The sequence below is a fragment of the Ursus maritimus genome, unplaced genomic scaffold (genome assembly GCF_017311325.1).
Source record: "Ursus maritimus isolate PB19 unplaced genomic scaffold, ASM1731132v1 scaffold_28, whole genome shotgun sequence".
In the NCBI taxonomy this organism is placed as follows: Eukaryota; Metazoa; Chordata; class Mammalia; order Carnivora; family Ursidae; genus Ursus; species Ursus maritimus.
In genome coordinates, this window is record NW_024425341.1 from 25,462,647 (window position 1) to 25,476,132 (window position 13,486).

The 13,486-nt window shown below is 53.8% G+C and overlaps 1 protein-coding gene across 1 annotated transcript in view; it reads right to left on the reverse strand.

The window, feature by feature from the left end:
* Positions 1 to 13,486, reverse strand: part of DLGAP2 (DLG associated protein 2) — a 114,314-nt gene that overhangs the window by 22,075 nt on the left and 78,753 nt on the right. Inside the window, 2 exon segments of the mRNA XM_008708849.2 lie at positions 3,629 to 3,670; positions 4,729 to 5,078. Coding sequence (XP_008707071.2) covers positions 3,629 to 3,670; positions 4,729 to 5,078 — 392 coding nt within the window.

The following is a 13,486-nucleotide window of genomic DNA, read 5'->3' on the forward strand; positions in this document are numbered from 1 at the left end:
ACTTCTCTAAGAAAAAATGATGTTATCTCTGTTTTCAGAAGGGGAAGGCTAAGGGGGATGATAAAATCATATACGGCTTGCATGAGCTGAATACTTCACAATTTCAGAAATCCTGGGAGCAGAGACCCTTACAGAAACAGAAAAAAAAGCAAATTCAAGGCAAAGAAAAGGAATTACTGCTTTGTACAGTGGAAAGAAAATCAAAGGAATCTCTCCCAACAGGAAATTCTGCGTGAAAAGTCAAGGGATCTTAAGAGTTTTGAGAAATGAAGGCATATACTCATTTTTACAAGACCGACCATGTTCTAGGCATTGAGAAGAAAGATTAACAGAATCACTTATGGTAAGTGAGCTCTTTTTGAAGCCGATGTCGTGTTTGCAGGGCTTCCTGATGAATGGGGACAGACATCTCCCCAGTCACCGCCGTGAGTGGTGGGCACGGTCACAGAAGGGCGTCTGGGGTCTGTGGAGCCCGGAGCCACGCACCGGCTCTCCCCGTGCGATGGTGGAGGTCGTAAGCTGAGCTGCACGCCGTCATGACAGGTGGGAAGGGGGACGTTTCTAAATATGGTCTGTTTATGAAATAAGGACCTTGGTGTGGCTGCTGTGGGCATGCATGTGTGTATGTACATGTGTGTGTATGCATACATGCACGTGTGCACGTGCGTGCACGTGACTGCAAACGAGTGTGCATGTATAAGTAAATGTGTGAGTGTGCCCATGTGTGCATGTGTGTTCACATGTATTAACTGTGCAAATGTGAGTGTGCACAGGTGTACATGTGTGTGTATGACGAGGTGTGCATGAGCAGGCACATACGTGAGTACATGCATGCACACATGCCCGAGTCTGTGAGTGTGTGCACATGTGCGTGTACTTGTGTGAACAACCACATTCATGTCAGTTGTGCACACATGCATACACACATGAACATGCTTGCACCTGTGTATGAGCACGTGTGTGCCTGTGTGTGTATACATGTATGTGTGAGTGACCTGCATGCATGTATCTGCATGTGTGCACACAAGTGTGAATGCATGTGTATAGGTGTGAGCACACAGGTGCACATGTATGTGTGTTGAGTGTGCATGCGTGTTTGTGCAGACATGTAAGCATGAGTGCATAGGAGTGTGTGCATGAGTGTGAGTGTGCATGCACATGTGTGTGAGTGTGTGCTTGCTGGGGTGTGTGATCTGGACAGGAGGCGGCCCGTGTACCCTGGTCCCCATTTCCTGCATGGGAGGAGTCTGTGGGAAGTCAAAGCTGATCAGCCACAGTCAGCCCCCACTTCTCCCAGACCCGAGGGAAGCTTCCAGGCAGGAAGCCATTACCCCCAACACCGGCGGCAGCTCTGACCGTCCATCTCTGCTGTCTAAATCCAGATCTGCCTTCAGAACCATGAGCGTGGCTGGGCAGGGGCCCTGCGTCAGAGGCACGACCTAGCGTAAGTCCAAGAGTGAAATGTGGTCGGCCAGCCTCGCTGCTGGGATGAGCCTGCAGCAGCAGCGGCACTTCCAGGAGCAGTGGTGGGAGGCTTGCCGGTGCGCAACGGCTCAGACCGGCGAGGGACAAAGCCGCGGTTGTGGGCGGAATGACGCTCTCTCAGCTGGACGCTTGAGCTGAACAGGAAGAGGCCTGCGGCAGTTGCTCTGTTCATCCCCACAACCTGGCGACGTAAGAGCAGTAACTGCTCCGACTTTAAAGACAGGGCAACTGAGGCAGGTGGGCCTGAGGAATCCCTGCATGTTAAACCAAACTGCGGTGTCTGGGAACAGGAGACATTTTCAATGGACTTTCACAAACACAGACACACGCACAAGAAAAGGAGAAATTCTGCAGGGACACACGCACCACAGATACACAGGACAGGAACACAGAGGAAAGAGGAGACGTCAGCATCGAATGAGGAAACGTGAGGAGGGACCCCGCGGGTTCGCCCCAGGGCCCCGCATCACCGGGCCAGCCCTTGAGGAAGGGCCCGGGGCTGCACCCCCAGACTTGCAGAAATGCGTGGGAAATGCCATGTCGATCTTCTGCCGTCTGCCCTTGACGAAAGCTCCTGAGCACGGGCAGTGGTCGGGCAGCTATCACATGCCCGAGAGTGGAGGCTGAGTGTGCAGGGTGCTAGCCGTCTTTCCCTACCAGCGACAGGACCAACAGGCGCAGGACAGGTTGCTTCTTGCCCCTCAGCTCAGGGGTGGGCCGCACACTGACCCTCCCCGCCCGTCTCCTCTCTGGGAAGTGGGCGTCCTGCAGGCTTTGCAACGCCGCCCTCCGTCCTGGCTGCGACACCTATGGCTGTGACCCTGTAGGCAAGTCACTTACCCCCAAGCCTCAGTTTCCCCATTGGCAACTTGGATGACAACTGCCCCTAGGCTTACAATCGGGTTATAACGAGCACATGCAGGAGAGCCAGGGACACGGCAATGTCCACAAGCCTGCTTCTCATCGTTACTTCTGCGTCACGCCGCCACAGCACAGACACGGCCAGCCACTCCTCTGTGCCCTCTATGTGTCGGGGGGGGGGGTTTCCCTCTGCTTCAGTGGCCACCTCGCTCTGTTTCTTCGTGCTTCGCTCTGTGAGTTGGCTGCCTACACTCCACGCACTCGTATTGATTCTAATACTTAAGCTTCTCTGACAATGTTTTCCGTTGGCTCTTCAGTTCACTTCAGTCTGATAATGGCAAGGGTATGAGCTGACATGATGCTGTGCATTCCTTCACTGCCACAGAAGACAGCGGAACCCTTCGCACACGTGCACTCACACGGCTGTTCACAGAGCACTCCCCCCCCCATCACCCGTGCACCCACTTATCCGACATTTATCGAGCACTTGCTATGTGCCAGGCACTGTGCTAGGCGCTGGGTGATGAAGAGGCGGAGGGGCAGCTGGGCCTGCACAGACACGCGGTGCGGGGAGCAGCGCCAGAATGGCTTCCGGGGTGGGGTCAACGTGTGAACTGCGGGGAGCGGTGGACAGGGCAGGAAGGACATTCTTGCAGAGGAAAGGCGTGGTTGCTAGGAACAGAAAGGGCCACGGGGCGGGGCGAGTAAAGGGGTCGGGGCTTCTGGGGGTGAGGCGGAGGCAGGAGGGGTGGTGCCTGGACCAGTAGAGGACCTGATACTGCAGGTCTGCTCTGCTCAGATAAAGCCAGAAGAGGACACTCCCGCCCTCGTCCCAGGCTGGCGTGGGCAGCCAGAAGGAAGCCTGTGGCAGCTGGCAGGTGAGAAGGCCAGAGGGTGCACGAGCACCTGGAATGTGGAGTCAGCCTCTTTAACTTGCGGACCTCGCACATCTTCTCTGGAGACGTGACTTTGGAGCCAGAGGGAGTGGCGTCGGAACCCTGGCCTCCCACAGACTAGCGCTACGGCCCCAGCAAGCCCGTCGGCCGCAGCACGTTACTTGCCTATTTGAGCCCCATCTTGGTCCTCACCGAGGTGGGGCTGATTACACATCATGGGGGGACACAAGGGTTCCCTGCAATCATATGGGGGCACCCAGCATAGTGCCTGGCATATAGAATTAGGACACAGAGAGGTGACAGAGCAGTTGTATGAATAATCCAAAAAAGGGAGATAAAATAAAAATTCATGCGTACTTGTCTTTGCAGTATATTTTGGTACTTACATCTGACCTTGGGTATGGCTGATGCTCTGGGAATTCAGAATCCTAAACAAAACAATGAAGCCACAGTGTGGAGACCTGGTTCAGAGGACCTAGTCAAGCGGGCAGTCGCCCCAGCCTGCTCTCCCATGTCCCCAGGATGCCCAAGACATGGAGCCCCCTTACGCCATCACTAAGCACACATGGCTCTCAGGCAGAGCTCTGCTCACCCTCCTCCCTGGCCATGAAGCCTTCTGATTTTAGAACTTCCGGCTGGACACAAGAGTGGACCATGCTTGCACAGGACTCAGCAAGGACCGTGCCTCGCCATGCCACCACGATCTCAGAGGGAGAGTGACCGCGGCAAGATATCGTCTGTGTGAGGCGCATCTCGTGCTGTCCCGGGGCTGGGAAGTGGGCTGGACGGTGGCCCCTGTGTCTTACCACAGTGCCTCCCATGCCCTGGGAGGGGTGCTCTGGACGCAGAGAGGAACCGCCCCAAGCTGCACCCTGCTCAGGCGCCAGGTCTGTTCTCGGGGAGAAGTCTGGGGCCTCCATGTGTGGGTCAGCCCTCGGTGGTCTGAAACCACGGGCCCGGCTCTGCCACCACAACTACACACCCAGAGTGCCCTGCGGCCGCTGAAGGAGTACCTGAGTGGCTGTGAGCACGCTCAGTTTTGCCCCAAAGAGGCCTTTTTAACCTTTACCGCTGTATTCCCAAGGCCCTTCTGCCCCACTCTGCTGTTCGGGCACAAGACTAAAAGGCTTTCGAAAAATGGGGTTTCAACAACAACATCAATAACAATAAACCATCCTTCTATAGCATCAAAATAAGCTGTATCCACACTCCATAAGCAGCAGGCAGTGCCTAGAAAGTGCCCTGGGTGGGGGTGTCTGCGTGGTAGGGGCAGGCGTGAGGCGGGGACCCAGATGTCCCAGGACAGTCCCCCGGCTGTTGACTTGCCGGCTGGCCGTGCAGCTGAGACCTCGCTCTTGCGTCTCCCGGCCCTTGGAGGCTAGGCTCCCTGCTAAGGACCCAGGGCCGCGAGGTCTCGGGGCCTCAGTCTATGCTATCTGCGGAGCCACGGAGCAGGCGGCAGTGCCACGCAGCACAGAGAGGCTACCTGGATCCCGATGGAGGAGCGCCGGCTCTTGAGGAAGTCCTCGGCCTTGGACACCAGGACGGCCTTGTCGCTGGTCCGCGTGGAGCTGCTCTGGCCTTCGGAGGCGAGGCGCTGGGCTGCGGCCGTCTCCAGGGCAAGGCTCATGGCCTTGTTGCTGTCCAGACTGTCCGTGGAGTTGTAGAGGCTGCGGCCGTCCTGGGGCCACGGGGACACCCGCTGGGCGCGGCTGTCCTGGTAGGCGTCCTGCGTGGACTCGGTGCTGCTCTGCGCCGTCACCGAGATCAGGGGCTTGGAGGTGGTGCGCGGGGGGACGGGCGGTGGCGTTTTCTTGTAATTCGCATAGGAGACAGCTGTAAGGAAAATCAGCGTGGGATCAGCAGAAACATCCTCCCCTCCCTGGGACCCTGCTCCACCCTTCACTCCCCATGACCCACGAGCCTTTTCCGAATGTGTGGCCTGAGAAGATAATGCAAACTCTGGGGGATCTCTGTGCTCAGAGATGGCCCACACAGATACACTTACAGTACTGGGAAATTATAACCCCCCCTCCTCCAATGCAGCAACAGTGGCCACACCAAGTAACTTCTGACACAGCAGGACCAACAGCAGGCGCGACATCATTGCACGCAGGGGAGCCTCACAGGACATGCTCATTTCGTCACACTGCGGTGAAAAGCAGGACCTACTCAACCATATGCAGGTGAAGGTGGAATATATTCATAAGGAAAAACCACGTATGAATAAAAGGTTAGATGCACAGAACTCTGTTCATCAGCTCATCATCGAGGGACAACAGGGTGGCTGTTCTCTCTTCTGCTTCTCTGCATGTTCCAAAAATGCTTATGTTGAGTAGGTATTATTTTTCTAATGGAAACATATAGAATGTGAGAAGACCGTTTGCTCCCTATACGGACATGCTTTCTGGGTCTAAAGCGTAGACGGTGGTTGAGAAGGGACCCTGGGTCTCCACACGCACACCGTCCAGCCCTCCTTCACCTTCCACTTGCTCGTAGCCAGCCTCCCACCCTGCACCCACTCCCCGGCTGCAGTCAACACACTGAGGGACAAAACATGCCTCTGGACACAAAGTCCTATTAAGTGTCTCTTTAAAGGCCACCCCAAATTCATTAGACACATTTGCCAGGCTCAGGGTGTTACTTATTTTTCCACCGAGGTGAATGACTCCATTTCGACAGGAATGTGTTTTCCGTTAGCTAATGATTTTTCTTTATCTGGAGCAGAAGAACTCACCCAAGTGCTTCTGAAACAGACGCCATCCCCATGACCCAGCGCCAACGCACCCACACGGTCCACAGGCGTGCGAGGGCTGCTGTGTGCACGACCACACGTATACAGCACCTCTCCTGGGGAGGGCTCGTCCTCGTCTGGGAGGACAGACTGAGCGGGTTTCCCCTATGAATTTCAGAAGCTGTCCAGAATCAGGTCCTGCTGCGGCCCATGGGAGCACGTCCTTTCCGCTCTTCTGTTCCCTGGGGATTTCAGTGCGCTTAACTATTTCCTGCAATCACCCCCAATGACTGTGTAGTCTGTGTGAATGGGTTCTCTTTATAAATAAAACCCCAAATGTCATTCTGAATAAAAATTGGCAAGCGACAAAACAAAATGAGTTTGTCCTGTCAGGATGATCTGAGTTTGAAGGCATAAAAGTTGCACATGAAAATTTACGCCATGGACACATTTTTAAAAGAATGCATTGGAAAGACTCACGAGTGTGGAAAACAGATGGAGGACAGTTACTGGAAGTGCAGGCTTCAAACTGCACGAGAGGAACATCGGAAATCACCTTTTATACTTTAAGGATTTGTCCCCCTAATGTTGATCAACCACTAGAGGAAAATTACTGAACATGGACTATATTCGAGGCATTCTTCTAGGAGATTCAGAGATTCAGAGATGTGTATAGTACGGTTCCCAAGCTCAGACACCTACCAACCTTTTAAGTGTCTGTGTTAGGCTTCCCGGGCAGAGGCTGCTGGGCGCCCGCAGCAAAGGCTCGCTGGCCTTCTCTCCTCTGCGGGGCACTGCTCTCCTCCCCAGGTTCTCCCCCTCATCTTGTGTCCTGGGCACCATACTCCAACCACATCGCCTCTGCCTGGATCCCTGTCTTTGCCAGAGTGGCTGGACATCCTCGTCCTTGAGCGGTCCTGCCCTTGCTGTCACAGCGGCTGAACTAGTTGGGTTGGAGTAAGAAGGCCTTTGTCTCCATCTGATTTTGGGGAATCACAAATGTGCTCACCTGTGCACCTTGCAGAGCTTGGATCTCTTTGCCTCTGAGACACTCACTCCTGCCACCTGCACTCACCTGCACTCACCTGTTCTTCTCTCTGGCTCCCACACCTTTCCTTGCACTGAATTTCGGAAGCCACCCGACCCCTTGCTCTGCTGGACTCTACCTCCTTCCCTACTCACCACCCGCCTCTTAAGCCCAGCCTCAGGGACCCTGCTAAGCTTGGTCCCGGATCTGTAGGGATCCACAGGAAGGTCTTAATGGGACTCACCGCACATCAGGTGGGTGTCCGTTCAGTATGGAATGGAACACTGTGGCACTGCTGCTGGAAAAATCTGCGGAAGTGTGCCCGCAGGCCCACAGTGTGCTCTGTCCAACATCAGAGCTGCGAGGAGGCCCCTTCCTCCCGCCCCCCGGCTCTGGCCTGGCCCACAGCAGGGCTCCCACTTTGACTTGGTGTTTAGAGCCCTGCCACCCCACAGTCATCGTGCCTTATAACTGATATCCAGCTCTGCCTTCAGGGAGGGACAGTGGCCTCGGCTGAATCTTGTGTGCAGGTGCTTGCCTGCCTTGGCGGGTCATCCCCCCACTAGCTGGTCCTCTCTTCAGAGGCTCCTGCAACAGTTGGTCAGGGGCAGATCCCTGGGTACAGGTACCGTCCCCACCTCCCCCACTTGTACCATCCCCACCTTGCTCACCTGTACCACATTCATGCCCCCACCCCCCTGCACACTTTGCCTGCTGTCCCTCACTGCTCTAAGGGCCTCCAAGGACTGAATTCAAAGGCCCATTTTCAAGTCCCCAAGCTTGTGACTATATTGAACCCCATTTCTTTCTTGAAAATTGTTTCTCCTACCTCTACTATTGGATGACTTCATTTTATTTCTCCAAAATCTGTGACACAGCCCCAACCTATACCTTCAAATCTGCCAGTGAATTATTCCCACTTGTCCTGACCACCCGCACTCTCTCTGGAGTGGCAGCTCCTGATGTGTGGACATGTCGCTTCCCCTCTGCAGCCCAGCTCTCAGGCTCCGAACTCAGCTCTCTCTACGGCCCTTCTCGTGCAAGGCCGCCCATTGGGGCCATCTTGCAGATGGGATAGGATCTTCCTGGGTCCCAAGCCAATCCTGTCCGAGCTCAATCGATGACGTCGATGAATGGTGTCTGGTCTCTTCCCCTGCTTTGCTCCTGCCGTGCCAAGTTCCGAGTGCCCTGTCGTTCCTCTTCTTGGCTGTGGCTGGCCTCATTTGTCACCATCCTCTCCAGCCTATCACTCCTCTGGCCCACCCACACCCAGCTGCCACACGGACGCTCCCACAGACACACTGTGGAGCCCCCACATGGTGCCCCCTCAAGCCCTTGCCTCCTTCCCTTCATCTCCTCAAGTGTCTGATCGGAGAGGTCTTCCTTATGTCTGCCCTGACTCTCAGGCCCAGGAAATGTCCCCTTCCTCCATCCGGCCCCGTGCCATCATCCATGGCAACGTTTCTTTGGGGGAAGTGGTATTTACCAGACTCTGTTCTCTTTCATGCTGGGGAGATGTGTGTTCCCTCAATGCCCAGTGCAGGGCTTGGCACGCCTCTAGGGCTGGATGAGCTTATGGAAAAATCCCGCAGCTTTATGACATGGCCAAGGTTCCATGGGGACTCTACCCCAATCACCAGGGGCCGCGCAATTTCACAACAGGGGAACTGCTGGAAAAAAGTAAAATGCAAACCACAGAAAACCCACGTTCTTCAAAAAGCTTATTTTTGGCCACGGAAGAAATATACCAATAGGTTTGTGCTTCTCAAAGAGTAACATAAAGTAAAATAACTGATGCCATCTGTAAGCTTAATTTAAACACACTGTACAGGTGCACAAAGGGGAAACATTGCTGGGCTCTGATAGGAGTAAGACTCCAGGGTACAGCGAGTTTTGGTTGGAAATCATTTTGAACATCTGGAAAGAGTTAAGCCGTGAGATGCAGAATCTCTAGAACTTTTTCGGAGATTGGAAGTATCCAGAGTTGGCATGGTGCTTTGGCTTTTCCTATTCCCCAACCGTGTTTGACTCCGCTGACTCAGGAGGAGAAATGAGGGTCAGGAGCCTCAGGAGAGAAGCCTGGCCTGAAACCCGGTGCGTTGGGGACGAGGACGGCGCATCGCACGACCGCAGAGACCAGAGGGAGAAGCAGGAAGTTCAAGCATCGCGGGCAGACGTGAGGAAGAAGGAGAGCAGGCAAGCCTCCGCCTGCCCAAGAAGCACGGAGTCTGAAGTCAATCAGTGGGCAGCATCTGGGAGAAGGGCTCCAAAAAGGAGCCCCGGGGCCAGGTTTTCAGCACAAGTGGAAAGGGACAGAGGTCTGAGTGGGCAGCACAATAAAGCAGAAGTCGATGCACCAGCACTCAGGGCAGGAGCCTGCTCCCAGAGGAAGCGGAGTCAGGAGCAGCTGGACCGGCAGTTTCATCAGCTGCCTCCACTGGGCTAAGTCATCTTCTAACTGAGGCCACTGTTGGCCTGCAGCTCAGATCGGACTCCATCAGGGCTGCTGAGAGCCCAGGCTCATGGAGAAAGCCTGTGGGGGAGCCCAGCCATGAGGTCCGAGCAGCTGATGCTTGCTCTGAGCTCTGACACCTCACAGCTTGTTCTGGAGGCCAGCAAGACTCCCCGAGAAAGTATGCCGTCCTGCATTAGCGAGAGCACTCCACCCCGACACCCAGCTGGACCTGGACCAGGGGCATTAACGGATCCAGGCAGGGCTGCAGAGGGGGCCCGGCTTGTCTGTGGGTCTGAGTGGAACTGAGGGGCAGCAGAAACATGCAGGAGGCAGGAGTCAAGCCCTGTTCTCATTCCCATCTGTCATTTGTGTGTTCGGTGACAGCCGCCTGGCAGCGCTCCACATGGACCCCAGCTGCGCCGTGAGCAAGGAGCCCCCGCCCCGGGGATTCTGATTCGGGGACTCTCAGACCCTCACATTAGATACGTCCGTGGGTTAGCCAGTGGTGCTCAGCTGGGATGATCTTGTCTTCTGACTCTCCCAGGGGGCCCTTGGCAGGGTCTGGAGGACATTCTTGCTGCTGTCACAACCGGAGGGGGAGGGTGCCCCTGGCATCTAGTAGGAAAAGGCCAGAGGAGCTGCCAAACCCCGTCCAGTACACAGCCCCCACCCCCCATGAGGAGCTACCCAGCTCAGAAGGTCATAGCGCTGAGGCTGGAAACTCAGGTCCGGCGAATCACTTCATCCCTCTGGGTGGGACTCCTTGGCTCCTCTGTGAGACGAAGGGACACGTATGTGGGTAGATCATTCCGTAACAACTTGTCATTTCCTCCTGTTTGGTTGTCGGCTTTGACGATTCCCTCTTCTTCCTAATGAGCACGAGGCTTACTGTCCAGACTGTATTTGTCTCTCCTTGACAGGGGTGGCCCACTGAAAAACTTGCTTCTTACTCAGCTCTTAATTCTACTTCGCGATCAGTACCTTGATACAGGCTGATGTATCAGGGTACTAAGTGTGACACAGACACACGAATAAGGGGATTGACCGGATAAGGACACAACGAAACCTCACTGAGGGAGGACTTCACACAGCCGCGCGGAGGCTGACCCGCTGGGCATCGTTCCTTTCCTGCAAGGACAGTCTCATCTCTGATGAGCATCTTCGGACGCTGGCGAGCCTGCAGCAGGGAAGCACGGCGGCCCGGCGCCCTCCGCGTGGCACGCACACCGCACGCGTAGCTCCGTGTCAGAGAAACACTGCTTGTGAAGAGACGCCACGTCTTAGCAGTGGCAGGGGGACAATGAAGGGCAGCCAAGAAATACGGGAACAGAGATTAAGAAGTCACATCTGCCTTAACACGGTCGTATTGCTCTTCGCCCTGTGGAGATGAGTCGAAAGGTGCTCACGAAAATACCAAACTGGCCGCGTCCTCTCGCTGTGTCCAGTCAGCAGGGAAGGACGGCGTGTACATCCTCAAGGACCGGGACACCTCAAGGGCAGGCCGAGCAGACAGATCTTCCTGGACTCCCATTCCAGCTGGGTCACTCCTTCACCGTCCGCAGATATTTCCCCTCACCCCCGTGCACAACGGTAAATCTCCTGAGTGTATTCAGTACAACCAAACTTCCCGAACGGGTATCTTGCACATACAAACAAAATTGCAGAGTGTTAAAATTTATCTCCATGATCACAGGAAATCTAGTATCCCATCTTCCAGTGCATTTGCTACAGGGTGATGATATGAATTCTTAAATTGACTTCTTTGTAAAAATGCAGCAGGACAACATACTTTCCTGAGAAATTGATTAAAACTGGGCAATTCTCAGCATGCATCAAGGACAACTGACTTCCCTCAAGCCGAGAGGGTGCAGGGGAGGGACTTTGTCCAGGGAGGCGAGGGAGAGTTGATACCGTCTTCATGCTGCGTCCGCGTGCCAGGCAGACTGTTTAATAATCACTGAAGTGGAAGCGTGGTTTGATGCCATCAGCGTGGTTTGTCCAGAGCAGAAAATGGGGAGCCAGTTTCTGGGTGGCTCAGAGAAGCCGCTGATCAGCCTCGGTAGAAGATACAGTCAGAGCTTGTCTGGAAGAGCGATGTTCTTCTGCAGGTCAGTGAAGCCCCAATACCGAAGTGTTTATCCGGGCTGCTCCGGTCTCCTACTAAACACTGTAGGAAGTATGTCCAAATAGATGCCTTTCCTATTGCTTAAAGAAATTAACTGCCTGTAACGTAATCATTAATTTTCCCTGCCAAACCATGGAGGAAATTTCGTAACAACAGTCAACTGGAGGCATTGTTATAACTGCCGTAACAAGGGACACCCCAAAAGCTGCCCCTGAAGGGGCTGCAGAGACCTTGCATTTCTTCCGCGTGCCTCATCTTTGTTGCCATCATACTGTAAGATTCGCTGGTTCCAGTAAACATTCATCTTGAGCCTAAGACACTGGCTCCATCCAATTGCTCATAATCAAATTGAAGTGAAGGGCGGGAGGACCAAAGTCTGCATCCGAGCCTCACAAAAGCCCGGGAGAGAAGGACCCAGGGCTGAACGGGAGGCTGTCCGAGGAGACAGGCTCGGGCTGAATCTTGGAGACCAGACAGAGCAGGCGATGTGGGGGAGGACGCAGCTGGTCCGTTACTCTGCGTGGACTCACTGTGGTCGATATGGGACACAGCGCCCCGTGGAAGGGGGTTCGGAATCAGTGGGTCAGGAATTACCGAGAAAATTTGGCTCCTTTAGAAGATACTCTAAGGTTGACTAATTCTCCCCTAGTGGTCTGGAGGCTCTCATTCAGGGGATAAATTGACCGATTATAATAGTTTTCTAGGGATACCGTCTTGTTTCCTTTTAAGTGTCAGAGTTTTCTTCACATTATTTACTTTCTGGGGAAAATACCAAATGGACATTCTACTGCTCTTTCTTCCCCCAAATGGGGAAAAAAATGTGCTTTAATGTTCATACCCATGCTCTGATACACTTTAGCAGCTCAATATCTTGACGTATGAATACAGTGCACCTTCCAGGACACGGATGCTCTTGGTTGGATAGCCTAAACGCACTGTGGCTGAAAATTTCTAGAAAAGGGAAATTCTCTGCATTTCCATTCTGGTTCTGCTAGAGTTGAACGGACTCTTCCTTGCTTCTGACCTAAAATGAGGTAACTGGGATATTGGACAAATTCTCTCAGCCTCAGTCTGCTCATCTATAAAAGGGACATACTCGAGATATCTCTTTGTCTGTTGTCACGGGGATGGGAGATAAAGCCCAGAAAGGGACGGGCAGAGGCAAGCGCTCAGTAAGGGTGGCCACTACGGTGTTGGCCACGTAAAACCACCCCTGCGTCTGTCCTCAGTGAGCAGAAGTAACACACGCTCCCGGCAACCGCGGACTGGGCGGCGCCCCTCACCGGGACCCAGTCACGACATGCATGTTTATGAGGTCTGTCTACGGTTCTCTCGGAGTGCGTGCGCACACATAGCCACCACTGGGTGGCACAGGGTCTGCGGCAGCCCCACGCGGAACACTTCACACTTTATTCCCTACCTAAGCTGCAGACAATCTTGCCGGGTACATGGCATGTGTATTTCCATTTCCCAGATGAGAAGACAGGTTTAAATGGGTTTAAACATCTTCCTAAGGTCAGCCAGGACGAGGTGGCATGACTGGGACATCAGCCCCTCTCCAGTTGTTGGTTATAATGATTCTCTCCGTCTTTCCCTGACCCTGTACTGAGCTCAGTCTGATTTCTCACGGCTGGATCTGATTTTATTCCTCCTTGCCCATTGCAAAGGTAAGTGAGAGAACCATTTATCATTTCAGCAAGATTTCCTCTTAATGTGATCAGCTTCAAGTTTTCTAAAAAATAAAAATAAAAAATGAAATACATCTGGCAGGAGAAACTGTAGAATGTACTCCCACTCCATGATGTGAACTGTTTGAAGGGCTGTTAGCTGATGGGGTTGAGACCGAGTAAGAGGAAATGAATTGCAATTCTCTCTCAATTCCTTACATGATAGAAAACAGTGA